General features: G+C 45.6%; 1 protein-coding gene across 2 annotated transcripts; it reads left to right on the top strand.

Moving 5' to 3' along the window:
* On the top strand, window positions 1–25,766 carry DENND2D (DENN domain containing 2D). 2 transcript variants are annotated; one of them, XM_051993054.1, is made up of 12 exons: window positions 1–119; window positions 8,339–8,517; window positions 9,549–9,661; window positions 13,844–13,913; window positions 14,493–14,570; window positions 15,968–16,108; window positions 16,728–16,876; window positions 19,458–19,635; window positions 22,212–22,253; window positions 23,157–23,241; window positions 23,631–23,870; window positions 25,231–25,766. In XM_051993054.1, the coding sequence occupies exons 1-12, from the start codon at window positions 62–64 to the stop codon at window positions 25,305–25,307; spliced, it is 1,410 nt and encodes a 469-aa protein (XP_051849014.1). In that variant the 5' UTR covers window positions 1–61; the 3' UTR covers window positions 25,308–25,766. The 2 variants fall into 2 exon arrangements, with proteins under 2 accessions (XP_051849014.1, XP_051849013.1); XM_051993053.1 differs by lacking the exon at window positions 1–119 and adding an exon at window positions 7,354–7,617.

Here is a 25,766-nt window from a genome sequence, read left to right on the forward strand (position 1 = left end):
GAGTAGGGGGGCGGGGAAGGTGGGAACCCGCAGCCCGCGGAGTCCCGCAGCCTGCGGGGCCATGGACGGGCTCAGCCGCCGCCTCCGAGCCAGCCTGAGACTGAAGCGCCGCAGCTGGGGTCAGTGCGGGGCACCGGGGCAGGGCGGGGATGAGGGAAGCTAGTGGGGAGGTCAGCGCGAAAGGTCTTCGGGGCACCCGAAGCTGGGATGAGCGGGGTCAGGGTACCCCGGACAGGAGCTAAGCGGGCTGGGGGTTTCGTGGAGTGACGGCAATGGGGACTCGGAAGTTTGGGGTCAAGGAGGGACTAGCGGGGAGGGGTAGAAAAAAGGAGGGGGGGATCTGGTAGAACGAGAGGAAGGCGGGGCCGGCGAACTCGGTAATCGGGTGGTTGGCGGGGGGTGGGGTCCTACCGAGGCTCAGATCCGGGAGGAGCTGGGTGGCGAAACCCACCGTTTGCTAAGGAAGCTGTCGTGGGGCCCAGGGCCACGTGTGCCTCTGGCAGGAAGCTGGTGGTGCAACCACTGACAATACATAGTAGCACTGCGTGCCCTCGGGGGATGTCTTTGGTCTCCAGCCCGGCCCGAGCTAGTCCTGAATTTCCCGAGCCCGGGAGTCCAGATCCCCCTTACCTTTCACAACTCGGCGGGGACTCCAAGTACTTCGGTGTCAGCGATACCGTTCTCAGTCCCGCGTGGCCCCTGGCCGCGTTCGGGACCCAGAACCAGGCCCTTGGGCCCCTTTCTCCCCGGCACTGGGGGGTCTGCAGGTCTCGCTTCCAGATTCCCCGTACTTAGAGTTCTCCGGTAGCGCCCCTCCCTTCCCCACCAGGAGCAGGTATAATTTTAGGAATGGGGGAGTGTATCCGTGACCCGAGTGAAGGTACAATGCGCAGCAGCCTGGCACTCTGGGATAGGAAGTGGCCTGGCATCCTGCAGGTTGGCCGTGGTAACAGGGAGATAGCTCGGCAGGATACTCTTGGTTATCTCTGGGGCAGAAAAACTGCCTTGCTTTCCTCTCTAGTTATGACAAGTCAGAGAGTCTAAATGAATCAGCACCTTCTCAACTTAATTTCCCCTCCTCCCACGGCATCCCTTCAAAAGGAGGAAGATTGGTGTCCCTTCCTACTCCTCTCTGTTTCAATATTGCACTCATTTTGTTCATGATTCTCCTCCCTCCCCACTTCTGCGCCCTCCCCCCCACCCATAACTCTTTATCTTCCTGCCCCAGTGGTTTGGCCATTCCCCATGTTTTGTAGAGTCTCCTAAGCAGATGTATGGGTGGGGAAGGGGAGGAATAGGATATTCCATGATTGTTCTTTTACTGGATCATAAAACCCCTTTTAAAGAAAGGAAAGGGAGTAGGTTGGCTGGGGGTGTTCTAGACAGGTCTGAGTCAGGACCCTTACAGATCTTTCCCAATTTTATGGGAATCTGTTTAATGAGCCCCCAGTTTCCCAAACCTGATTGCCAGATTTAGAAGACCAGTCTCTGTTCACAATGCCCTCTCCCCGGCCGTGTCAGGCCATGTTTGGTGGTGGTTGTGAGGAAGTCTAGGGAGAATTCTGGAGAATTCAGGTGTTTCTTGTCCTCAGCAGCTATTCCTGGTAGCAGAGAGAGGGAACACTGAAATATTGGAAGTGGTAGAGCAGCCAGTCTTACCTGTATTGGGGTTTGGCATCCTGCCCAGGCAAGAGGGTGTGCCTGTGCCTTCCCACTCCTTCCCTCCTTCTCTTCTCCTTAGGGGACTCCTGGACTTAAGCTCCCTCCTTTGTGCCTCTTGGGTTTAGTTCAGTTCGGTGGAGAAGGGCAGAAAGGAGAGTGGTTTTTATTTCAGGGGGAGGGACACCCCGAGATAGTCCTCAGGTGGAGAGCAGCTGAACAGAAAGGAGGAGAAAGGCTTGAGCTATTATATTTCTAATAGTCACCCGATCATCCACTTTAATGCTGGAAACAATTGGAGTGATCCTCCAATCCAACCGCCTGATTTTACAGATGAGGAAACTGAATTGTCCAAGTTAAATGAAGCCAGTTGGGAAGTGGCGGAATTAGTATTTGAATTAAGGTCTTCTGATTTCAGATCAATTCTTTTTTCACACTTTATCCTGATGCTCCCTTTTCAGTGAAGTGAGCTCTTTGGGGGATGGGAAAGCATACAACCATTGTCGTCTTAGTTGTTTCTTGATTAAATGGTTCATTTTGTTGCCTGGCTCCTCAGAAAGGGTTCTATGGGAAGACAATCTTCATCTAGTCCATTTCAACCCAGAGTTGATTAAGTGGGATTTAGTGATTTGCCAGATACTCTTCTAGGTGCTGAAGATTGAAAGTATCACCACTATATTCAAGGAGGGAAGGAAAAAAAGCATTTATTAAATACCTATTGTGTACCAGGAATGTTATTAAACGTGATGATGATGATAATAGCTAACATGTATATATTCATTACTATGTGTCAGGAGCTGTATTGAGGACTTTACAATTATTTGCATTATTTGATCCTTACAACAACCCTGGTAGTTTGTTATTGTTCAGTCATTTCAATTCTGTCCAGTTCTTCCTGATCCCATTGGGGTTTTCTTGGCAAAACTACTAGAATGATTTGCCATTTGCTTCTCCAACTCATTTTCCAAATGAGGAAACTGAGGCAAAAAGGTTAAAGTGACTTGCCCAGGTTAAAGTGAGGTCAGATTTAAACTCAGAGAGATGAGTCTTCTTGATTCCAGGTTCAGTACCTGCCTATCCTGTTTTACAGAAGAGGAAACTGAGGCACACAGAAGTTAATTGACCAGAGTCATATAGCTAGGAGGGATCAGAGACTGGTATGAATTCAAGTCTTCCTGATGTGGTTTGAGTGGTCTAGATTCCTGGTGGTCTAGAGGTTAGTGGCTATAAGAGAATTGTTAAGAATCCCCTTTAAATTGCTGCAGGTTTTAGGATGAAAGAATTCACTAATATCGAATTATTAGATACAAAATGAAAATTTATTGTTGGATAGAAATCAGTTTACCCAGAGACTGACGTCTATAGTGGCAGATCTATGGAAAATGGAGTTTTGCACTGAGAATGCAGTTCTCAGTGGACAGAAGGGGCCTGACAGCTGAGTGAGCTACCGAGGTCCATCTGTAAAAGAACTTCGTTGAAGGAAGCTGTTATATTGGGTGTCTGGTGGGGGCTGGGACGGCCCAAACAGGTCAGACCCAGTCGGGGCTGAAACAGCCCTGATCTCTCCTATTGGAACTAACAATACTTCAAAGGGTGCTTTTTGACCAGGATTTCTAATTGAATGCAAGGCCTTGGCATCCTGGAAAGATAACTTATCTAGGGAGATATGCCCAGGAAGAATCTGAAGGGGATCACAGATCAAAAGGAAATACAGTTTCTTAAAGGGACCACAACCTGCTTCTGTTCCAGGCCCTATGTGGTGTATAACCTGAATGCTTCTAGGGGTTTCTGCTTCCCTATATCATTGATCTCCAACTCCCAGCTGCCCAGCTCATCAGTTATTCTATATTATTCCTTTGGTCTCCCCTAAAATAAAAAGGAAAGAAAGAGCATTCCCTTCTGGGCCTGATGTATAATATAACTAGAGCCAGCCCCCACCCCTACCCCCAGCTCCTAACACTTTTGCCATAAGATGTACTGCCCTTATGACTCTGGTGAGAATAAAACAAGAGGAAATGGATTAGAAATGCATCATAAGGTATTTATGAAGGAGAAGGATTTCCTGAAGGTTGTTGAACACTGAAAAATGTTATCTGAAGTGATGTAAAGTTTTTACAAACAGGAGTTATTCTGACATGTTCAGGACAGTTAAATTGTATTTCTTTATTTTTTGAGTGTTTTTTTTTCTTTTCTTTTTTGGTAGTATCTTGCCCAAGGTCACTTGGCTAGTAAATGCTAAATTGTGTTTCAATTCAAAGACCTGGATGACCTCTCAAGATCCCCTCAAGATTTCTCATTCTTATTTTTTTCACTTGTTCTCACCTCAATTTCTCTATTTGTAGTAGTTGTTGATTGTTTCAGTGGTGTCTCTTTTCATGACCCCATTTGGGATTTTCTTTGCAAAGATATTGCAGTAGTCTGCCATTCCTTTCTTCAGCTCACTTTGCAGATGAGGAAACTGAGGCACACAGTTAAGTGACTTGTCTAGGGTCACACAACTAATAAGTTTCTGAGGCTGGATTTGAACTCAAGATGAGGCTTCCTGACTGCAGGCTTGAAATTCTATCCACTGTACTACCTAACTACCCTATTTGTAATCAGGAGATGAAATTTCTCAGATGAGGAAGTGGTTTTGAAATGAGATATTATTCATGAAACCTTTGGGAGAAAGGTGTGGTGGATATTTTAGCTGTCATGGTCGTTAACCATCCCTCTAATTACCAGTATTAGCCCAGGTTGTTTTTGCCTAGAATTTGGGCCATCCTCCAAACTGGGGAACCTCCCAGAGAACTTGATCCCTTGGAGAGAGGCTCAGTCCTCCTTTTCCCTGTCCATTTTTCCTGCTGTCTTCCTGAAAGGCAGAAGCCATGGCTGTGAGTGAACCTGGCAAGCAAAAGCAAAAGCAAAAACTCCCTCTGAGTTGTGTCTCTGACCCTGGGTTCAGGTAGTTTTCTCAAACAGGTTTTGTTCATCATTGAGTATACATGAGAGGGATGTATCATAAAGGCATGAGAGCTGGATTCAAATCCTTGTCACATACTAGCTATGTAACTTTAGGCAAATCAGGTAATTTCTCTTTTATAAAAAGAGGAAGTTGGATTCAGTTAGCAGTTTGCAACTTTGGGTCCATCAACTTTTTTTTTTTTTGCAAGACAATCTGGATTAAGTGACTTGCCAGGTTCAAGCATCTGACCTCAGATTTTAATTCAGTTCCTCTTGACTTGAGAGCTGGTGCTCCATCTACTAAACAACTTAGCTGTTCCCCATCAACTTTTTTTTTTTTTTTTTTTGGCTGAGGCAATTGGGATTAAGTGACTTGCCCAGGGTCTTACAGCTAAAAAGTGTTAAGTGTCTGAGATCAAATTTGAACTCAGATCCTCCTGACTCAGGGCTGGTGCTCTAACCACTACACCACCTAACTCCCTCATCCTATCAACTTTTTAAAAAAATATTTTGATAACTATATTTTTATGTAATTAGTTTTCTTTATATTCCTATTGTATATTTATGCATTTGAAAATATTTTTCTGAAAAAGGTTCCTTAAACTTCACCAGATTGTCTAAGGGGACTAAAACATAAAAATAGTTAAGAAATGCTGTACTAGATTATGTCCAAAGTCCTTCCCAGCTTGAATATTATCTTATCTTTGTGACTCCATTTCCTGGAAAATTTCAGTTGTTAGTGCTTGACTTTGCTACTAGTCTTGAGGCTTTTTCTTTCCACTATCTTCTAAGCACCCTTCACCGAGCCCCAATTCCTCAGCCTCTTGATTTCCGAGCAGCTTGGTTCCTTCTGTTAGATAGTTGCAGGACCCAATCCCAAATTAAATCTTCCCCTTCCATTGCTGCCATCATCACAATGGATATATAATTCTCCCTTGTCCTGATTGGCCGTAGAAGGGGAGATTAAAAGAAGTTGCAGAACAAGAAAACTGTTCCGTTGTGCACACATATATTGTATCTAGGATATACTATGACATATTCAACATGTAAAGGATTGCTTGCCATCTGGGGGAGGGGGTGGAGGGAGGGAGGGGAAAAATCGGAACAGAAGTGAGTGCAAGGGATAATGCTGTAAAAAATTACCCTGGCATGGGTTCTGTCAATAAAAAGTTATTAAAAAAAAAAAAAGTTGCAGAAAAACAGACTTGAGGAAACATTCTCAAATAATTAGAACTATCCAAAAGTCAAATCAGATCTGATTCCCTAGAGTCTAGGGTTAAATTTTCAATGTGAGCATTGACAAAAGTTATCAATCAGACCTTAATTTGTTATTCTATTGATAGAGAAAATGAGAATAATACAGATTAAACTAATATATATATATATATATATATGTTAATTGTTAAACATTTAATTTATTCCCCTGGTCTTCTTCCATCCCAAGATCTCCTTTCACTGCTACGTGGCCCATTTTTTTGGGCCTATCCAAGTAAAGATCCTCCCAACTCAGACTTTCTGTGATTCTAAATTTGTGATTCTCTTACATCTGAGTCATTTTATGTTTGAACCTTCCTCTTGACATCAACTTGATTTTCACATAAATTTTGTGATGTTGTGATTGCCTGTTTGACAAAAATCATTTTATTTAGAAGGAGAAAAAGCCAGTTTTTCTGAGTAACTCTTGTTGACTGAGTCCCAGGGCACAGCAGCTGTTCAGTTCTTCATGAAGAACTGAAGAAGCCAGGCAGGGATCACCCTTGGGACTCAGCCATGGGGCTGCTGCCAGCCCTGGCTCGAACAGGAAATTTTGGCCTGTCTTTTCATCAGAGCCCCCAGAAGAACAACAGGAGCTCCCACTGAGGGAATCCTACTGGAGCTGTGGATGGATTCTCCTTTGATAGGGTCATGTAGCCAAGTCTCGGGCACCCCGGTGCCATCACAGCACCCACACATCCATAAATGTTTACTGAATGAATGAATCTGTGGCTTCCTAAATTGAACTGCTAGAAAGTTCAATGAAGCCTTGGAACAAGTCCCACTATTTTGGCTGGTAATCCCCATATGTCAATATAGGAAGTACTAGGGTGGGAATGAGAGGACTGCAAATAATTGGCTACTTCTCTGGCCAGCGTGGCAGGGGCTCCTGATGTCATTTCCTTGTTGGAACAGCTGAGGACTGGCGGGAACAGGGCCCAGAGTTGGACTCTGATCTGTGTTTCATTATCAAAAGATGCACACTTAAAGCTCTCTGTAATTGCCAAAGCTGTTCCTGGTCAGAATCATTAATTGATTTAGGTAATTATTGAGCTATAATTATTCTATTAGGAAGTTTGGCAACTGCTAAATGGAGTAAATACCCAGTGCCTGAGCCCTTGGTTCAAACTTGAAATCCCGGAAAACCCAAAGTTCATTGAACTTTTAGGGGTTTTTTATTTGTTTGTTTTGCTTTTGTTGAGTTGAATAAGTGAAAGGCCAAGAATGAAGATGCCCAAACTTGAGATGACTCTCCCCAAGCTGATCAGGTTCTCCTACATGAAATTAGATGGCTATCAGTATTTCTCAGTCATTCATCAGCAAATAACCCCATTGCACAATCTGCAAACTGCATGAGGTCCTGGGCCTGGGAGCAGCTGGGTCTTGGAGGTGTTTGCTCATAACCTTTCTCTCACCACACCCGGAGGCTCTTGGGAGGAGCTGGTGTTTGAACTGCTCTGCCAGGATGCTCTCTTTGTCAGGACTGGGCTGTTGCTGCCTTCCTGGTCCTGCCACATCCTTCTCACACAGCTCGTGGGTACGCAGGGAGGGAAATGGATCTCCCTTGCCGGGGCCATGGTGTGTAGGACTTCAGGGGGAGACGTGGACCTCTCACAGAGGTGTGGATGTTTGTGTCCTGCCTTGGTGGAATGTAGGACCTTGCTGCTGATGTCTCAGGCTCTGGGAAGATGGATAGACCGGGGGTTGGCAGAGTATTCAGACTCCTGGGTCCTTGGATGCCCCGGAGATCAAGATGGACAGGTCTGTTCTGTTTACAGGATGATAGCATCCCTCTTCCCCTTTTCATTTGACTGATTTCTCTGTTTCTGTCTGGTTTCTCCCCCTGTGTTTTGCCCTCCTCATCTCCTGCATGAGTGAGCTTCCCTCTCCCCACCCCGACCTGTTGCTATTAGCTGGTTATGTGACTTTCAGGAAGTCACTTCCTCCCCTCTGAGTCTCAGTCACACGAAGGGAGAAGAACGAATATTGAATTTCTGATGCTTTCTATCTATGTAATTTGGGGCTCCCTCCTATGTAATTCTCCTCAATGATCCTGTGTCTTTAAAGAGGGAGATGGACTAAGAAATCTCTGAGGTCCTTGTTAGGGACTTACATCCAGGAACCCTGAAACTCTTCAAAAAGCTCAGATAGAATTAGAATCTAGGCAGATGTTGAAGTGGGACTTGGCTGGTCTTGGTTTTCTTAGGCTTCTTGGGGCTGCTTCAGATCTGAAATGGGCAGGGGGATGGAGTGGTCCAGAGGAACCTCTGGGCTTTCTTTGTTCCTGTGGATAATTTTCTCTTTTCAGCTCCTTACCTGGCTCTCCTAAGCTGGCTGATGGCTCCTATGCCAGAGTCCTGCTTTATGGCCATCTTTCTTAGTTTGGTGGGAGGGTACAGATGGGGTCTCCTGGTTGCTTAGGGCCCCCACTCAGTAGGCCTCTGGAACTCTGTGTGAGTGAGCTCTGGTATCTCTGTTTCAGTTCCTGCTGAGGAAGCCCGAGGAGAAAGCAGGAAGGAAACATTAGAGAGTATCAGAGAGCCCTCTCTGTCCAGCTATACGGGAGGACCACACTTTTTTGAATATCTCTTTGTGGTTTCTTTGAAAAGAACCCATTCGGGGGATGATTATGAACCTACAATAACCTACCAGTTCCCAAAGGTAAGGAGCATCTTGGTTTATTATACAGGGTTTCTTGGGGAATGGGAGGAGAAGTTTTGCCTTTCCTTATTGACCTTGTTCCCTTGATAATTCTTCCTAAAAAATTATATAAAGCTAATTTCTGCCACCATCAGCAGCCCATGCGCAGGAACTTCCCTTCGCTGACTGAACTGAGTCCCCAGGAAGTGCCTTGGACCTTCCCTAACAGACATCCTAGGTCCCATGCCCCCTCCTCTCTCACGGTGGTACCCTGCGTGTTCCCCAAACCCCACAGACTATTCTTCAGATAATCTCCCAATTTAGCCACCTTTTTCCCTGTGGCCATTGAGGGCTGATGCTTTACAATGTGGGTCTGTTTCCTGTGTCGGGTCCCTAGAACTGCCTTTCCTGTTAACCCTGCTAACCCTTCTTCTTGTCCTGCTCTTTGCTGTGGTTGTCAGTGGTGTGAAGGGGAAAGGTAACACTCAGAGAGAGAGCAAGACAGAGATTATGGGGATGTTGGGCTTGAGAACACCATGGGGGAACGTGTGCTCCGGGACACTCCTGAGAAAACTGGCCCCCTTAGGGGTGTTTTCTCTGTGTGGGGGGATGCAAGATTCAGCAGAAAGAGCCTTAACTGTAGAGTCAGAGGGACAGGATTCAGATCCCACTCCTGTGGGACTTTGAATTAAGTCACTTTATCTCACTGGGAGTCAGGTTCCTCATCTGTAAAAGGGGTTGTAAAAGGATCCCTTCTGGGTTTATAGCTATTACCCTCAGACTCCCACATGATATAGATGTTTCTGGCCCTCGGGATGGCCCTGGTCTTTGTCTTGAATGGACAAGAGGGACATCAGCAAAATGGAAGTGAAACTTTGGTCCCCCCAGTGAAACTGGGCCAGATTGGGGAGGCTCAGTCTGGAAGAATCCATAGCCAGGCCTTAGTCCAGGTTGGAGCAGAGAAGGGTCAGCAAGGCGGCTGACCTAGTGTCCCCGAGACCCCAGAAGTTAGCCTTCCTGGTCATACGCTTTTGACCATCTTTCTCTTACAGCGAGAGAATCTGCTCCGGGGCCAGCAGGAGGAAGAGGAACGATTGCACGGGGCCATTCCTCTGTTCTGTTTCCCTGATGGCAACGAGTGGGCACCCCTCACAGATTACCCCAGGTATGGCCCTGCCTTGAGGCAAGGGAGAAGTAGGAGCTGGAGAGAGAGTCCCAGAGTCCCAGGGACCTTAGATAATTTGTAAGAAGTAGCTCTCCCTCCTCCTTTGGGGAGGCTTCTTGTGGGCCTGTTTTATATTTATTTGGTAAACATACAGAATTTTGATTGTTAGAGCTTAATGTGCCACTAAAACTTTTGGGATACCCTGTATTTGGATAGATAGATGATAAATCTGATTGTATACATACATATACATATATTTGTAAGCATAGATGTATGTCTATATATATACATGTGTTTATGCATATGTAGTTATATACACATATTTATTTGTTTGTTTATTTATTCATTTGTTCATTTATTTGTTTGTTTTAAACCAAATTTATGGTTTCATTGATTTAGGGAGATTTTGTGAGAAACATCCTCCTCCAACACAGAGGAGCACCTTCTCTGAACCTATCATTTTAGCGAGTAGCCTGGGGGCACTGAGAGGGTCCCATAGTCACTGTGCATCAGAGGAGCACTTGGAACGAGATCTTCCTGATTTTGAGGTCTACTTTCTAACCATTATACCATACTGCCTATCTCTCCCTCTCTGTTTCTCCCTCTCCCTTATCTTTCTATATCTCTTTTACTGTTTAGCTCATTTTCTATGTTGTCTCTACTGCCTCTCTGTCTCTTTCTTTCTCCCTCCCCCTCTCCACCCCATTTCTCTTTCTCTTTTTCCCCTCTGTGTGTTTCCCTTTCTCTTATCTTTCTATATCTCTTTTACTGTTTAGCTCATTTTCTATGTTGTCTCTACTGCCTCTCTGTCTCTTTCTTTCTCCCTCCCCCTCTCTGCCCCATTTCTCTTTCTCTTTTTCCCTTGTGTGTGTGTTTCCCTCTCTCTTATCTTTCTATATCTCTTTTACTATTTTGCTCATTGTTTTTCTATACTGTCTCTACTCTTCTCTGTCTCTGTCTCTGTCTTTGAATCCCTGTCTCTCTGTCTCTTTCTTTCTCCCTCCCCCTCTCCACCCCATTTCTCTTTCTCTTTTTCCCCTCTGTGTGTTTCCCTTTCTCTTATCTTTCTATATCTCTTTTACTGTTTGGCTCATTGTTTTTCTATGTTGTCTCTACTGCCTCTCTGTCTCTTTCTTTCTCCCTCCCCCTCTCTGCCCCATTTCTCTTTCTCTTTTTCCTTGTGTGTGTGTTTCCCTCTCTCTTATCTTTCTATATCTCTTTTACTATTTTGCTCATTGTTTTTCTATACTGTCTCTGCTCTTCTCTGTCTCTGTCTCTGTCTTTGAATCCCTGTCTCTCTGTTTCTTTCTCCCTCCCCATCTCCCCCTTGCCCTCTCCCTCTCCCTCTCTTTCTCCCTTTTTCCTCCACCTCTTTCTCTCATCTCTTCTCATATTTCTCTGTCTCTCTCTCTCTCTATCCCTGTCTCTCTGTTTCTTTCTCCCTCCCCACCTCCCCTATCTTTCTTTCACATTTCTCCTCCTATTTCTCTATCTCTGTCTCTCTATTCCTGTCTCTGTTTCTTTCTTCTTTCCTACCTCCCCTTCTCCTCCTCTCTCTCTCCCTTCCTTCTCCCGTCCCTTTTTCTCTCACATTTCTCTTCCTATTTCTGTGTCTGTCTCTATCCCTGTCTGTTTCTTTCTTTTTCCCTCCCTCCCCTGTCTTTTTCTCACATCTCTCTTCCTACTTCTCTGTCTCTGTCTCTCTATCCCTGTCTCCCTTTCTCCCTCCCCATCTCCCCCTCTTCTTCTTTCCCTCCCTGCCCGCCTCTCTGTCTTTCTCTCACATCTCTCCTCCTATTTCTCTATCTCTGTCTCTATCCCTGTTTCTCTTTCTTTCTTTCTCCCTATTTCCCCTGTCTTTCTCTCACATCTCTCCTCCTACTTCTCTGTCTCTGTCTCTCTATCCCTTTCTCCCTCCCCATCTCCCCCTCTTCTTCTTTCCCTCCCTGCCCGCCTCCCTGTCTTTCTCTCACATCTCTCCTCCTATTTCTCTATCTCTGTCTCTATCCCTGTTTCTCTTTCTTTCTTTCTCCCTATTTCCCCTGTCTTCCTCTCACATCTCTCCTCCTATTTCTCTAATCTTGTCTCTGTTTCTTTCTTTCTCCCTCACTTCTTCCTTTTCTCCCTTTTTCCCTCCCCTCCCTCCATCTCTTTCTCTCATATCTCTCCTCCCATCTTTCTGTATCTCTTTCTTTCTCTCTCACACATATACATGTGTGTGTGATATGATATATACCATTTTTATCTTCTTTTTGGAATACTTTGCCCTGAGTTTAGACACATATTCTCTGATACAGGATACTACTATTCATGTCATAGAATCTGAGATTTGGGAGGAATTTTACCTGTCATTTAGTTAGTTCATGTCCAATGAAGCTAAGTTCACAGGCTCCCCCAAGGGAAGCAACCAGAGTCTGCCAATTATAGTCCAACAAGTTTGACTTTGTTTTCTGGCAAAATTCTAGAACATGTTATTAGAGAGATCGTTAGTGAACATCTAGAAAAGGAAACAGTAATAACAAAGGGCCAAGATAGCTTCATTAAGAACAGGTCATGACGAATGGAGTTCATTTTTATTGAAAGGGTTACTGGACTGGTACATCAGAGGGAATGTTACAGTACAATTTAAAGAGATTTTTTAAAAAAGTATTTGACAAAGTCTCTCATGCTATAGAGATGTGAGATAGATAAATAAATAAGAATCTCTCTATCAGATATAAAGCATTTAAAAGCCTCTGCTAGAAGCTTGCTGTGAATGAGAAGCCACTAACTACTTTTTGAAAAAGCCCAATATTTTCCCCTTACATGAAGCTGAAATTTGTCTCTCCAATTTCTTTGTTTTTTAGTTCTGCCCTCAGGAGATAATGCAGAACTATTTTCTATGACAAACATTTATAGGTGAAGACAGATATTATGTTCTTTCCCAGGCTTCCCTTCTCCACATTAAGTAGGGCAGATGTCTTCAATGAACTCTCATATGGTATGATCTCAAGGCCCTTATTGATCCTGGTTGGCTTCCTTTGGATACTCTCCATTTATAAATGTCCACTCCAAAATGTGGCTCTCAGAATTGAAAATAAAATGCCACATGTGGAATCTCTTTCAGTTTTAACATTGAGATTTACTAGTCTTGGACACAAAACCTCTCTTAATGGGGCCCAGGATCACAGTTGTTTTATCTGCCATGTCTAATTGTTGATGCATTTTAAAATTTGTAATTCATGAAAACACATTGTTCTTGTTCAGATGAACCATTCCTCCCTGATTTTTTTTTCTTGTAAAGATTTTCATACCCACGTGTTTATCTACATTAAATATCATCTTTTTAGATTTAGCTCCAAATTCTAACTTATTTAGCTTTTTTTGGTGATCACAATTCTTTTAATCCAGGGAGTTAGCTACCCCTAACAGTTTGATTATCTTAAAAGTTGATAAGCTTTTTGCTGAGTCACTGATAAAATACACAGAGACCAGCCCAAATCCCTTGGGCATTCACTGGAAACCTCTTTTCAAGCTGACATGGATCCATTAATAATTACTTTTCAGGCCTGGCTGTTCAACCAGCTCAGCTTCCACCTAAATATACTGCCATCTATCCCATATTTCTATAGCATGAGAGATTTTGTCAAATGGTTTCTTAAAACCTGGATAAATTATCCTATAACATTACTCCTGATGCACCAGTCTAGTAACATTTGTAATAAAGGAAGTAAACTTCATATAGCATAATTTGTTCTTAATGAAGTTGTGTTTGCTCTTTACGATTTCTGTTTGCTTTTCTAGATGTTCACTAATCATCCCTCTAGTAACATTCAGAATTTTTCCAGCAAAGTTAAGCTCATTGGACTATAGTTGGCAGACTGTAGACGCTCTCCTTTGGGGGAGGATATGAATTCTTCTTTGGGCATGAAACACTAAAAAGCGAAACTTTTTTCGAAACACTAGAGAGAGTGCATCCCATCCCCTTCCACAGGCTACTCCCCAAGCTGTAATCGTCCCCTTATCTCATCTCGGCGTTTGCCCCAGACCCCAGAATCTGCTTCAGTAACAGGCACTGTGAGTGAGCTTTGAAAGACGGGTCTAGGTAGGCAGGAACTCGAGTGATTTGGCCATTAGCTGTTCTCCTGTCTCAGAGTCTAGTCTGAAAACGTCACTCTCTCTCCCTCCCTTTCTCAATTTTAGGGAGACATTTTCTTTCGTTCTAACCAACGTGGATGGGACCAGGAAGATTGGCTACTGCAGGCGACTCTTGGTACTGCTCACCGTTCTGCTGCCCAGATTTTCTATTTCCTTTACCTGGGGACCCCTCAAAGTTCCCTTAAGTCTAGACTGTGGAAGGGAGCGGGACCACCCCACCCATGGCACTCCCCACTGAGGTCTGCAGGGGAATTCAGGGCCAGACATCCTTCTCCCTGATTTTATACCACATCCCTTGCTGGAGCTGGGGTTGTAGATCCCCTTGGGGGTCATCCTTATTATTGGATACCCTTACTGTTTTGGTTTTATCCTTCTCATTGTATCATCTTTATCATTCTGGGCTCAGTTCCTGGTTTAGGAATTACCTTCGGTTCTTTCCCCCATTTATCCATCCAGTCCTTTCCTCCTTTCCTGTTTCCCCATCAGTAAATAACCTTTACTGCTTCCCTGTCTTACGTGCATGAATAAGTCAGTTACTAAATAGTGACTGTTATCCTTGAGCCTTCCCCGGTCAGCCCCTTTTCCTTTTGGCCTATTTTGGGAGCCAAGACCCCTGACTCCTTTACCCTCAGTTAGGGAGGTTCCCAGGAGAAGTTCCCAAGCTGAGAAATGGCCTCCGTGTCTTTGTCTGCAGCCCGCTGGCCCCGGCCCCCGGCTCCCGATCGTGTACTGTATCATCAGCTGCATCGGCTGCTTCGGCTTGTTCTCCAAGGTAGGGGTGGGGCAGGGATTCCCCAGCTGCCCAGCTGGGCCTGTTAATCCGGCTTGACAGCCCTTCTCGGCCTTGTGCCCTCCCTGTCTAGCCTCAGCTCCCTCTTTGGGGTTTGAGGTTAAAAATGCAATTAAGGTGTCAAGAGGAACTGCCTTCCATCCTGCTCACTGACAAAACAAAAAACAAAGCACAGCAGATGGGGCGGGATCAGAGTTAGAGTCCAAGAGAGCAGCGACGGGGTCCATGTGGTTGCAACAGTGGGGCAGGAGTCAAATCCATAATTAGCTCACTTCAAATTCACTGCTCCATCCATTATTGTGAAAAAAACCCAGTTTGCTCTTTGTCTGTCATTGGGAGGTTGAGAAGGTCCAACAAGATTTAGGGCTGAGGGACCCCTTAGAGATCTAGTATAACCCCTTCCTTTTAGAGAGGAGTACAGTACAACCCAGAAAAGTTGTGATTTTTGCCCTATTCACATGGATCTTAACTGGATTTGAATCCAGATCCTCCAATTCCAACAAAAATGGCTTTTTAACATAGCCTGATAACTCTTTACATAATTATTATTTTTGAGCTATGGAAATAGCCTAGGAAAAGGCGTTGATCCTGAAGCAAAGTCTGAAAATTCCACCTTCTTATTTCTCCTGATGGAAGTGAGCTTTTGATGACAAAGTTTGACTTGACTCCCTGGAGAATAAATACCTACGTGGCAGGGGGAGCAGAACTTTCTGACATGAAAAAAAAGTACATTTGTAAAAAACAATGTTCAAAAGCATTGAACTTAGTCCTCTGAACTCTAAATTTCTATTATATCATACAGAAGCCCAGTTAATTTAGTTCAGAGGTTCTTAACCATTTCTGTTTTATTTATACCCCTTTGCCAATTTAGTGAAGCCTATGGAATCTTTGTCAGAATAGTGTTTAAAGTAAGTAAAGGAAATGCTCAGTTTTAGTCAGAGGCTTAGTGAAAAGAAAGATAATACAATTATATCTAATTTAAATATGTATATTTTATATATATATATATATCAAATACATTTATAAATATATATTCTGATTTAAATATACAGACCCCCCTGAAATCTATAGATGTACCCTTTAGGAATCGATGGGCCCCATGTTCAGAACTCTTGGTTTTATTTGGAATGGAGGGCCTAGGCAGGGGAGGGAGGACCTTGAAGACTTCAGAGCAATTGATTCAATTGGTAGGGGCCATTATTATCTTCATTTTACAGATCAGGGTCACACAACTTGTGACTTCTGACCAGGGTCCCCAGCTGCCTCTTGACAGCAGATCAAGGAGGGATTAAGTGACTTGCCTTGTTCCAGATCGATGCGTGGGGGCGCAGGTTTTGCCTTCTTTCTCTGGATTTTCTCTTCCCTGAATGTTCCTACAGATCCTGGATGAGGTGGAAAAGCGGCACCAGATCTCCATGGCCGTGATCTATCCATTCATGCAGGGTCTCCGGGAGTCTGCCTTCCCCGCTCCTGGGAAGACGGTCACCCTCAAGAGCTTCATCCCTGACTCTGGCACGGAGGTAGGCCGGGTGGGCTCGGTGGAGGCTCTGAGAGTGGCGTGTCCCCACACCCTTGCTGATGGGTGGGCCCCTCCTCCTTTTTCTGCTGATCCTTTCTCGGGTCATTCAGATGCTCCCACTCGGCGGATGGAAATTTGAGGAGGAGCCAGTGGTGGGTTAGGTTGGGAATATCCGTTGTGATTCGGTCATTTTCTTGGCAAAGCCATTGCCGTTTCTTTCTCCGCTCCATTTTGCGGATGAGGAACTGAGGCAAACAGGAGTAAGTGGCTTGCTTGGGCCACATTTGAACTCAGACCCGGGAAGATGAGTCTTTCTGATTTCTGGCCTGCTCTATCCCCTGGAGCATCAGTCACAAATAGAATCAGGCCCACGAGGACTCCGGCTTTCAGAAGTGTGATATGTAATGGGGCGGAAGCTAATTTCCTTAGCCTGTGTGGGCCACAAAACGCTGGTCGCTTTCCCTCACGGATGCTCTTGTCTTTTGGGCCCGTGTCCTCCTTGCTGGCCTCCTGCCTTCCTGTCACAGCGTCTTTCTCACCAGCCTCTGGGCTCACCAGGGCGGTACCCACCTGGGCCCCCAAAGGCCCGCTCCTTGGTGACCCTCCATGTCCCCTTGCAGTTCATCTCCCTGACGCGACCCTTGGACTCCCGCCTGGAGCATGTGGATCTCCGATCCCTGTTGGGATGCCTTAACCACGAGCAGATCCTACACATCTTCGCCTCTGCGGTCCTCGAGAGACGGATCATCTTCCTGGCCGAGGACCTCAGGTAGGCTCATCTAGATCCAGCTTCCCTGGGATTCAGGGACCAGATAGGGGTTTCCCAAAAGGAAACATGCATTCTCCTAAGGGTTCCTGCTCCCAACTCTCCATTCCTCTAGACCTGCAGTTTGGCACTTTAATCCTGGGGGCAAAAGTTATCAAACTTGGATTTCCTAATGAGTTCTCTGTAATCCTCTCATCTTCTGCAAGAGGTTTCTCACTTCCCTCCCGAGCCAGTGTTGAGAAAGGCATCCAGTCATTAGGGAGGGGTCATGAATCACTGTGGGGGCAGATATACTTGTATTTTGGGGGCAGTTGGAAGTAGGCAATTAAGAGAGGATGTAGTTAGGAAAAGATCGTGGAGCGCTGTGGGGTTTGAGCCTGCAGTCCTTGCTGGTGGCTCTGAATTCTCCAGCCAGGGATGCAGACTAAAAAAACATAGATAAGACTTCTGCTTTTTGGAGGGCAACAAGTCGATAGACCTAGAATTCGTGTCAGAGAAAAGAGAGAGAAAGTTGGGCATTGAGGGGTTAGGTCGAGAGCGCTGTTCTTGTATCAGGAGAGGAATCAAGATTTTGGGTCAAAAATTATTCAGCTCAATCTTTTCTTAAGTATCTATCCATACAAAACATTGTTCTGGGCTCTGGAAGGTAAAGATGAAAAATAAAATAGCCTGTGCCATCCCAGAGCTGCCGTTCCTCCAGAGGGAGGGGATGCTGGTGATGGGATATAACACATATAAAACAGCATAAAACCAGGTTAATTGAGGAGAGAGAGCACCATCAACTGGAAGTAGCAAAGAAAGGTGAATGAAGAGAGTTTGGGGCGAAAGTTCTAAAAACTAAGGGGGATTCTTGAAAATTCGGAGACGCTCTCTGGAAGCAGCCTCCCTGCCCCTCTCCCCCAGTACAGGAACAAGGAGGAAGGATTCCTGGCAGTGGCGGGAGCCCGGACCCTCTGCCTTTTCCTGTGCTCAGGAAGTGAAAGTAATTTCAGACGCGTGTCTGGCAGCTCCTCTGTGCGGTCCGGCCTCTGCTCTGGGATTTGAACAGAACACAGAAAGTGGGGGCTAACAAATATTTCCCCATTTCCTGTGTTTCCTTTCTCCTCCCCCTCAGCTCTCCACTAGACTTAGGAAGAAGGGGGAGCTTCCTGGCAGCCTCCCGTCGGCCTTAAAATTCTGTGGAAAGAACCCACTATTTCCCATCTTCCTTCCCATTCCAGGCTTTGGGATCTTCCCAGTTGAATCAGGGAGGGGACTTCCCAGTCAGGCTGGACTTTGGCCAGGTGCTGAGTATGTCATGACTTCGCTCTCAGGAAGCCTGGAAATGAGAATGACTTTTCTACCTGCTTGCTATTGACCTTCACTTTGGGGAACAACTGACAGCTGTGACCTAGAGATCTGTGAAGGCTGGGGGGGGAGCAAGGATAGGGGCACGGAGGCTGCTGTGGGTGAGGGAGCGAGGGCTCGGGAGAAGGCTTCAGGGGGAAGGGAGAAGCTCCATCTCTGGGGGACTTTCCATCTAGGAAGGGTTGGGTGGAGTATTCCTGGAGCTTAGGAGTTTCCCGGAGACATCTAGGTGCCAGCCCGAGCTTCCTGACCCTGGATCGTAGTGTTGAGGGCAAAGAGAGAGGGAAGGGGGAATAAGGAGAGGGGGAGAGGGAGCAGAAAGCACTCGGGCAGAGAGCAGAAACAGATACTGCTCTGGTAAGAAGATGGAGTGGGTATACTTCATGACCCCACAGTCTACTCCTGACTTTGGTTGATGACTAACTGGTCCCTCACCTAGCTCAGGTGAGTGCTCACACTCAGGCCTTATGGAGGCATTCCAAGTATGTCACCATCTTGCTCTTCTTCCAACCCCATTCAGTTGTGACCCCCAATAGTTAGGCCTGTTAAACCACTGGCACAAGGACTTGAGGACATGGGATTTAGAAATGGAAAGGACCTTAAGAGGTTGCTTAGTCCGAAGTTATGAATATTTTTGTTAATATTTTGATAATTGTATTTCTTTTTTTTTTTCCTATTTTATTTTATAATAACTTTATATTGACAGAACCCATGCCAGGGTAATTTTTTTACAACATTATCCCTTGCACTCGCTTCTGTTCCGATTTTTCCCCTCTCTCCCTCCACCCCCTCCCCTAGATGGCAAGTAGTCCTATATATGTTAGATATGTTGCAGTATTTGATAACTATATTTCAACATAATGGGTTCTTTGTAATGCTGTTATTTGATTTTATGCATCTAAAAGCATAAATTATTCTGATTTGGGGCCCATCGGCTTCACCAGACCCTCTCCAGAGGGAAAAAATTAAGAACTTTGATCTAATCTGCCTCATTTTACAGATAAGGTCAAAGAAAATAGATGAAACTTGCAGCAGGGGACACAAAGAGGCAGTAGTAGAGCCAGAATTTGGCCCTGAAACCAGTGCCCTTTGCCCTCTATCCTGTATGTTTCCTCATATTAGCAAAGATAAAGAAGTGGCCGGAGGCTGCTTCTGACTGGCTGGGGGGTGGCCTTTGCCTGCCAGGCTGGACCGCGCCTGGATCCCCATCTGTCTTCTCCCATGTTGTCGTCCCCAGCACCCTGTCCCAGTGCATCCACGCTGCCGCCGCGCTGCTCTACCCCTTCAGCTGGGCCCACACCTACATCCCTGTGGTCCCCGAGAGCCTTCTGGCCACTGTCTGCTCTCCCACTCCCTTCATGGTCGGAGTTCAAAAGCGATTTATTCAGGAGGTTCTGGACAGCCCTATGGAAGAGGTACGGTCTCCTTACAGAGCACCCCCACTTTTCTTTGTGATGGAGTGGAAGGACACCACCAAGGGGCACTACACCCTGTTCCTTGTCCTGACCCAGGGAAAAGGGATGGCACTCCCAGCTGACCCTACAACTGCTGGCCAGTGCCTAATGGCCAAGTCCACACAGTAGAAACCCTATCAGAAATTTTACCTTGAAAGTATATTGATTGCCATTATCACCTGCATTAAAAATCTGAGAACTTGAGTGGCCATCCACTGGATGGGCTAAATAAGTTACTTTAGAATACAAACTAAGGAGGACGTGGGTTTGAGTCTTTTGTGAGCTAATTAGACACTTTTCTCCATCACCAGAGAAGGAAACTCTGTTAGCCAGCTCTCTTACACATGTCTCCCCTTCACTATCCATACCCCTCTAAAAAGACTTTTCCTAGAGGGTGGATGAGAATTCTCCTCTCTAGAAAATATTATTATACCTTAAACCAGTGTTGTTCTTTGCTTGTGTGTACACTGGCTAACAATGGACACACCCCATGTCGACAGAAGTTCCAATAAAGTAGCTCTAGTTTCCTACAAGTAGGTTATTGGTATAGATAGAGATCCAGCCTGGTTCCCCATTTTACAAATGAGAAAACTGAGGCACATTTCATAGCTGAAGAAACTTACCCAGCCAATGTTCGAGGCAAAGGAAGACCCCAAGTCCTGCTGAAACTTAGCTTGTTCTTGCATTTTAGTTACTAGAGAGCATAAAACTGGAAGGCTGGTCTTTTAGTCACTCATTTCTCTTCCTTTTCTCTCCCCACGCAAATTTCCGTTCTACTTACTTGGATGCCAATATTCTCATTTGCAGAACAGCCTTGACCTCATGACTTGGGGGTGGAAGTTGGAGAGAACTCCTTGTGTGTTGGGCAATAAGTTAAAATGTTCTAATTTCTGAGGTTTTGAAATTTCCTGACTTCAGTTCCAAGGTGTCCGGGAACTGTGGCTTTTCTGGATGCTAGAGAGGAAGCAACACCCCTTCCTCCCTTAATTCTCTTTCTCCTTACTCTCTCCCCTACTCCCTGCCCCTGTGCCACATACACAGATACACAGATTCTCACCCACCCTGCCAAGTCTCTTGGCAACTTTGCAGAATCTGTCAGTCAAACAAGCCAGTGGAGGGAAGAGTTCCTCCATCCTCATGGATTTTAATTTTGGGGGAGCTGCATATTAAAAAATATCAGAATGTTAGAAAGTTAAGACAATAAGCATTTAGTAAATGATTACGATGTGTCCTTAGGCACTGTGCTAAGCAATGGGGATACAAAGAAAGGAAAAAGACACTGAGGAGCAGACACTACTGGGAGAAATGACATACAGACAAAATGATGTCCAAATAAAATCTAGTAAATGTATGTATTCTTGGGGGGAGTTACAAGGATTGTTCCCCAAAACTAAGTCAACCTCCCCTGTAGAAAGGTCTTCAAGACCACTAAAATCTAACCTAGTGACTATATATTTCTTAAACTGAGATGTTTGTTCATTCTGCCTTTCTACAAAGCACTATATAAATGGTAATTGGTTTATTTTTAGTCTGGACATATGATCTTATGGATGTGCAGTATTCTCAAGGTGGATGCTCTTCCCACCAAGGCAGATTGTTAACTCTAACTTAAACGTTTTGGATAGTTGTCTGAGTCACCCAGCTGGATGTGTCAAAGTTAGGATTTGAACTTAGATCTTCCTCTGCTCACCACATCTCCTTGCTTTTCATCAGGTGTCGTCATCATCACCCCAATCCCGGTCAACATTTGAGTCCTTTTCCCTAGAATGTGTCTCTTTCTCCCTCTCTCACCCCCTCCTCCACTTCTCTGCTATGGGGTGAGTCACAGAAACCAGGCTTGAAGTCTGCTTTTCTGTGCCCGTTCCAAGATTGACAGAATCATGGAGACTGGGAGAGTGCTGCGAAGCGGGGCTGTTCCTAGGAGAGGGCGAAGGAGACTTTGCCCCAGGGCAAAAATTTATAGCATGTTCAGTCATTCACTGGCACAGAAACAACTGAGATTAGTATCTGGTTAGCTGGAAGCTACTAGATGTCAGCTTTCCAACTCTTTTCCCACTGTTCCCCCTTTATCTCAGTGGTGCTACTCCAGGTGAGCCCCTTCAGGACTCATTCCCCCCTTTCCCCTATTATCTACCTGTATTTCTCATGGAGACTGGGATTCAGAATAAATGGATTGAGGTGATGATGAACTGACTCTGCTTTTGCAATGGTTTTGAAGAACGTCCTTATAATTCAATTAAACAAAAACATTTGTTAAGAATCTACTATATGTATATACAAAGCTCTGGAGATAGAGACAAAAGCTTCCTTTTGCTCTCAGCTCACCCTAATCTGCTTGGTTGCAGTCAGGAAGAGTGCGGAGGTTCCCCTGGGACTAAGGTGGGAACACAGCCACAAGGGTGGGAGGGGAAGGGAAGAAGCATTTTTATGGCACTTACTATGCGCCAGCCTTTGTGCTAAGCATTGACAAATGTGATCTCCCCTGAGAATTTGGAAGTGGTTAAATCCCTTGGAGCTTCATTTCCTATTTGTTTCAGGTTCTTCTGGTGGATCTGTGTGAAGGCACCTTCTTAAAATCGGTAAGTCAGACCCTCTCGTCCCACCGTCTCCCTCTTTATCACTCCTGCACCTTTCATTTGACTGTTCAATACATCTACATTGGGCACCAGTTATAGGGAAGGCAGCCTGCTAGATGTTGAGGGCAGGAAGACATCTCCAGACACAGTTCTTGTTCTCTGGAACTTTTTAGCCTAGCTGAGCATTGAGATGTACATACAGGTAACTTCTAAAACATAAAGGCAAGAAAAGAATAAATGGCACATAAGTAATATAAACAAAAGAATTATAGGAGAGTTTTGTTAGGTGTTTTTTGGACTTCTTTCCTTCCTTCCTTCCTTCCTTCCTTCCTTCCTTCCTTTCTTCCTTCCTTTCTTCCTTCCTTTCTTCCTTCCTTCCTTCCTTCCTTTCTTCCTTCCTTCCTTCCTTCCTTCCCTCCTTCCTTCCTCTTTCTTTCCTTCCTTCCTTCCCTCCTTCCTTTCTCTTCCCTTCTTTCCTTTCTTCCTTCCTTCTTCCTTTTTTTTACTTCCCTCCCTACATGTCTTACTTCCCTCCCTTCATCTTACTTTTTTCCTTATCTTCCTTCTTTCTTTTTCCTTCCTCCATCTCTCCCTCCTTCTCTCCCCTTCCTTCCTTTTCTTTCTCTTTTTTGGAAAGATTTGTTTTTTTAGGGGGAGTGGCAATGGGTCTAGATCTGTGATTTCACCAGGATGAGGAACTTTTCTATATTGCACAGAGGCTATATTTAGAGTTCTTTAAAGCCAATAAAAGGTTGTAATTTGCCCATAGTCACACAGCTAATATGTTTTTAGGACATGATTTGATTTCCCACTCTTGTCAGTCTTCTACTGGCCCCTTCTCTTCCCCACTTTCCTCCCCTCTACTTTCCCATTTGTCCCATGAGCTAATTCTTAATTCTCTCCTAGGTTGGAGATGAAGGGGATGTCTTACCCCCCAAGCTGCAGAATGATATTTTGTCTTCTCTTGCCCAGGGGAATAATGACCTGAAGAGTAAGTCCAAGAATCCCACCTCCTTCCTCCAATTCACTTTTTTGCTTTCTCTACTCAGCACTCTAGGATTGAGAGTATTCGAGAGAACTGGGGCCCTCCATCATAAGATAGATTCTTTTAGGGGGAAACATTAGTCCACTTTACATTTTCATCAGGCATTTTGGTCCCAAATCCATAAAACTTGTGGACCAGATGTCTTTGCTTCCACATTGTCACATGGCCAAAGTACCACTCTCCAATCTCTCACTTAAATTTGCAATTCTGAGACACTCAAGGAATCCTTAGTAAAGATTGCACTTGGTGCAAATTGTGTACAGCCTCACTTCTTCCTTCTGGGTATGAGGGACAGTGAAAGACCCTATTTTGAAAGAATCTCTGCATCCTTGCAGCTTTGGAGCAGGTCAATGAGCACGTCTCGGGACCCTTTGTGCAGTTCTTCATCCGGACAGTGGGCCACTATGCCTCTTACCTCAAGCGGGGGCCAGATGGGCAAGGCAGCTTCCAGGAGAGACCCTTCTGTAAGGCCCTGCCTTCTAAAACAAGCCGCCGGTTTGTGAAGAAATTTGTAAAGACGCAACTGTTCTCCCTTTTCATCCAGGAAGCCGAGAAGAGCAGGACATCTCACGCAGGTGAGCACTTGCAGGTTCACACCAGTGTAGGTTTGGATATACTTGTCTTGTTCTACAATGAAAGGGGGGGGGGGGAGAGAGAGAGAGAGAGACAGACAGACAGACAGACAGACAGAGAGGTAGAGACAGAGACAGAGACAAAGAGAGGGAGAGAGAGAGAGACAGAGAGACACACAGAGAGAGATAGAGAGATAGAAAGAGAAAGAGAGGGAGAGAGAGAGAGAAGGAAGGAGGAATGGAAGTAGCAAGGGGGCAGGGAGGGAAAAAGGAAGGAAAGGAAGAAGACAGAGAAAGAGGCATAGAGACACAAAAGGGGGGGGAAGAGAGGGAGGGAGGAAAGGAGGGAAGGAGTGAGAGATAGAGTATGTGTGCATGAGACAGTGTGTCTCTGATGGGGAGAGAAAGTGGAATTATTGGAGAAGGGGACAGCAACCTCAACTGTTCTAGAAAAAGACATCTGGAAAGGGCTCTGTGCTTCTATATCCTGTCAGGAAGCAGAGGGTCTCCTTTCTCACCACAATTTAGGGCGAGGGGAGCAATCCTCATCTCGATGGCCCCTTCTCCCATTGGTGGTTCCCTCCACTTTGGAGAGTGGAGGTCAGCCATTTCTTTTTGGCTCTGCTTCTAATTCCAGGACTTCAACACCATGGCCCACAGTGGGTTCCTTCTCTCCCCTCCCTCCCTTCTCAGCTCTCTCCATTAGGAGAAGCTCCTTGAGCCTGGGGCTGCCTGTTTGTTTATTCACTACTGCTTTGCCAAGTGCCCATCACATAGTGTGTTTCCTAAGTGCTTGTCGCAGCCTGCCCAAAGGGAGCATGCCCCTTGAATCCTTCCTCTCCTCACCCTCACGAGTTACCTGAGGGTCTGCAGAGACCCTCTTCGTCCTCCCTTGTACCCCGGCTGCTCCCCCCGGCACCTACCAGGCACGTGGTGGGGGGGAGGGGGCTGTTGTCCTCCGTTTTTGGAGAGAGCCAAATGACCTTAGGGTCAGGTGTGATCGGACCAAGTCGAGCTGGGACACGGATAGTCCCTTGGACCATTTTCTCTGCACATCTCATGCTTCTTTTGGGCTTGTTCACTCCTGCTTTGCTCACAGAGCGAAATGCTTGTGGATGCATTGGTCCCTGGGCAGAATCTTCAGAACCCCCAGGATGCAATTGCACAAAGGCTCAGGTCTGTTTACATCAGATCTCAGGGCTCTGAGTGTTCTGTAGATCCATTCTCTCAGCCTTGGAGAAAGGCTAAGTAACCCTGGGAAGATTTAAGGGGCCGGAGCCCAGGGTGGGCAGTTGGAGGTGGTGATTATTTTCTTCTCATGTGGCACAAGTGCATTATCTGACAGGTGTGTCTGGGTTTACAGGATACTTCCGACAGAAAATCACTGAATATGAGGAACAGAAGAAACAGAAGAAACCAAAGGAAAAGACTGTGAAATAAGTGGTGTGGGAGGCAGGAGTGCCTCAGCCTGCAGCCCAGCTCTGTCTGGAGTGGACTTGGAGTTTGTCCTGGGCCAGAACTGGCGTGGTCTCAGGACCCCAGCACTGTTAGGTTCAAGGATGGTTACCTTTGGCATCCGAGCCCTGTTTCAAGCTGGTACTTGGAGGATTTTTCTGGGGCCCAGCTTCTTCCTTCCCAAGAAAAAACCCCAGGGCTCTCACTCCTTGTTTTCTGGAAGAGGGTGCCAAACTGGGCAATGATTAGGTAATAGCAGCTGTGACTCCCCTGGACATTCTCTGTCCTAGAAATTCTGAACCTGGTGCCTTGCTTCTTTCTTAGGGACTAGTATTCTCAGTATCCAGGACCAGAAGCACAGAGAACAGCTTTCACCCAGAGGGCCAGACCCTTAATAAACCAAACCTGTGAGAATGTGAATAAAGGTGGAAACTGCTCCTGTGA

The sequence above is a fragment of the Antechinus flavipes genome, chromosome 4 (assembly GCF_016432865.1).
Source record: "Antechinus flavipes isolate AdamAnt ecotype Samford, QLD, Australia chromosome 4, AdamAnt_v2, whole genome shotgun sequence".
Classification (NCBI taxonomy): Eukaryota; Metazoa; Chordata; class Mammalia; order Dasyuromorphia; family Dasyuridae; genus Antechinus; species Antechinus flavipes.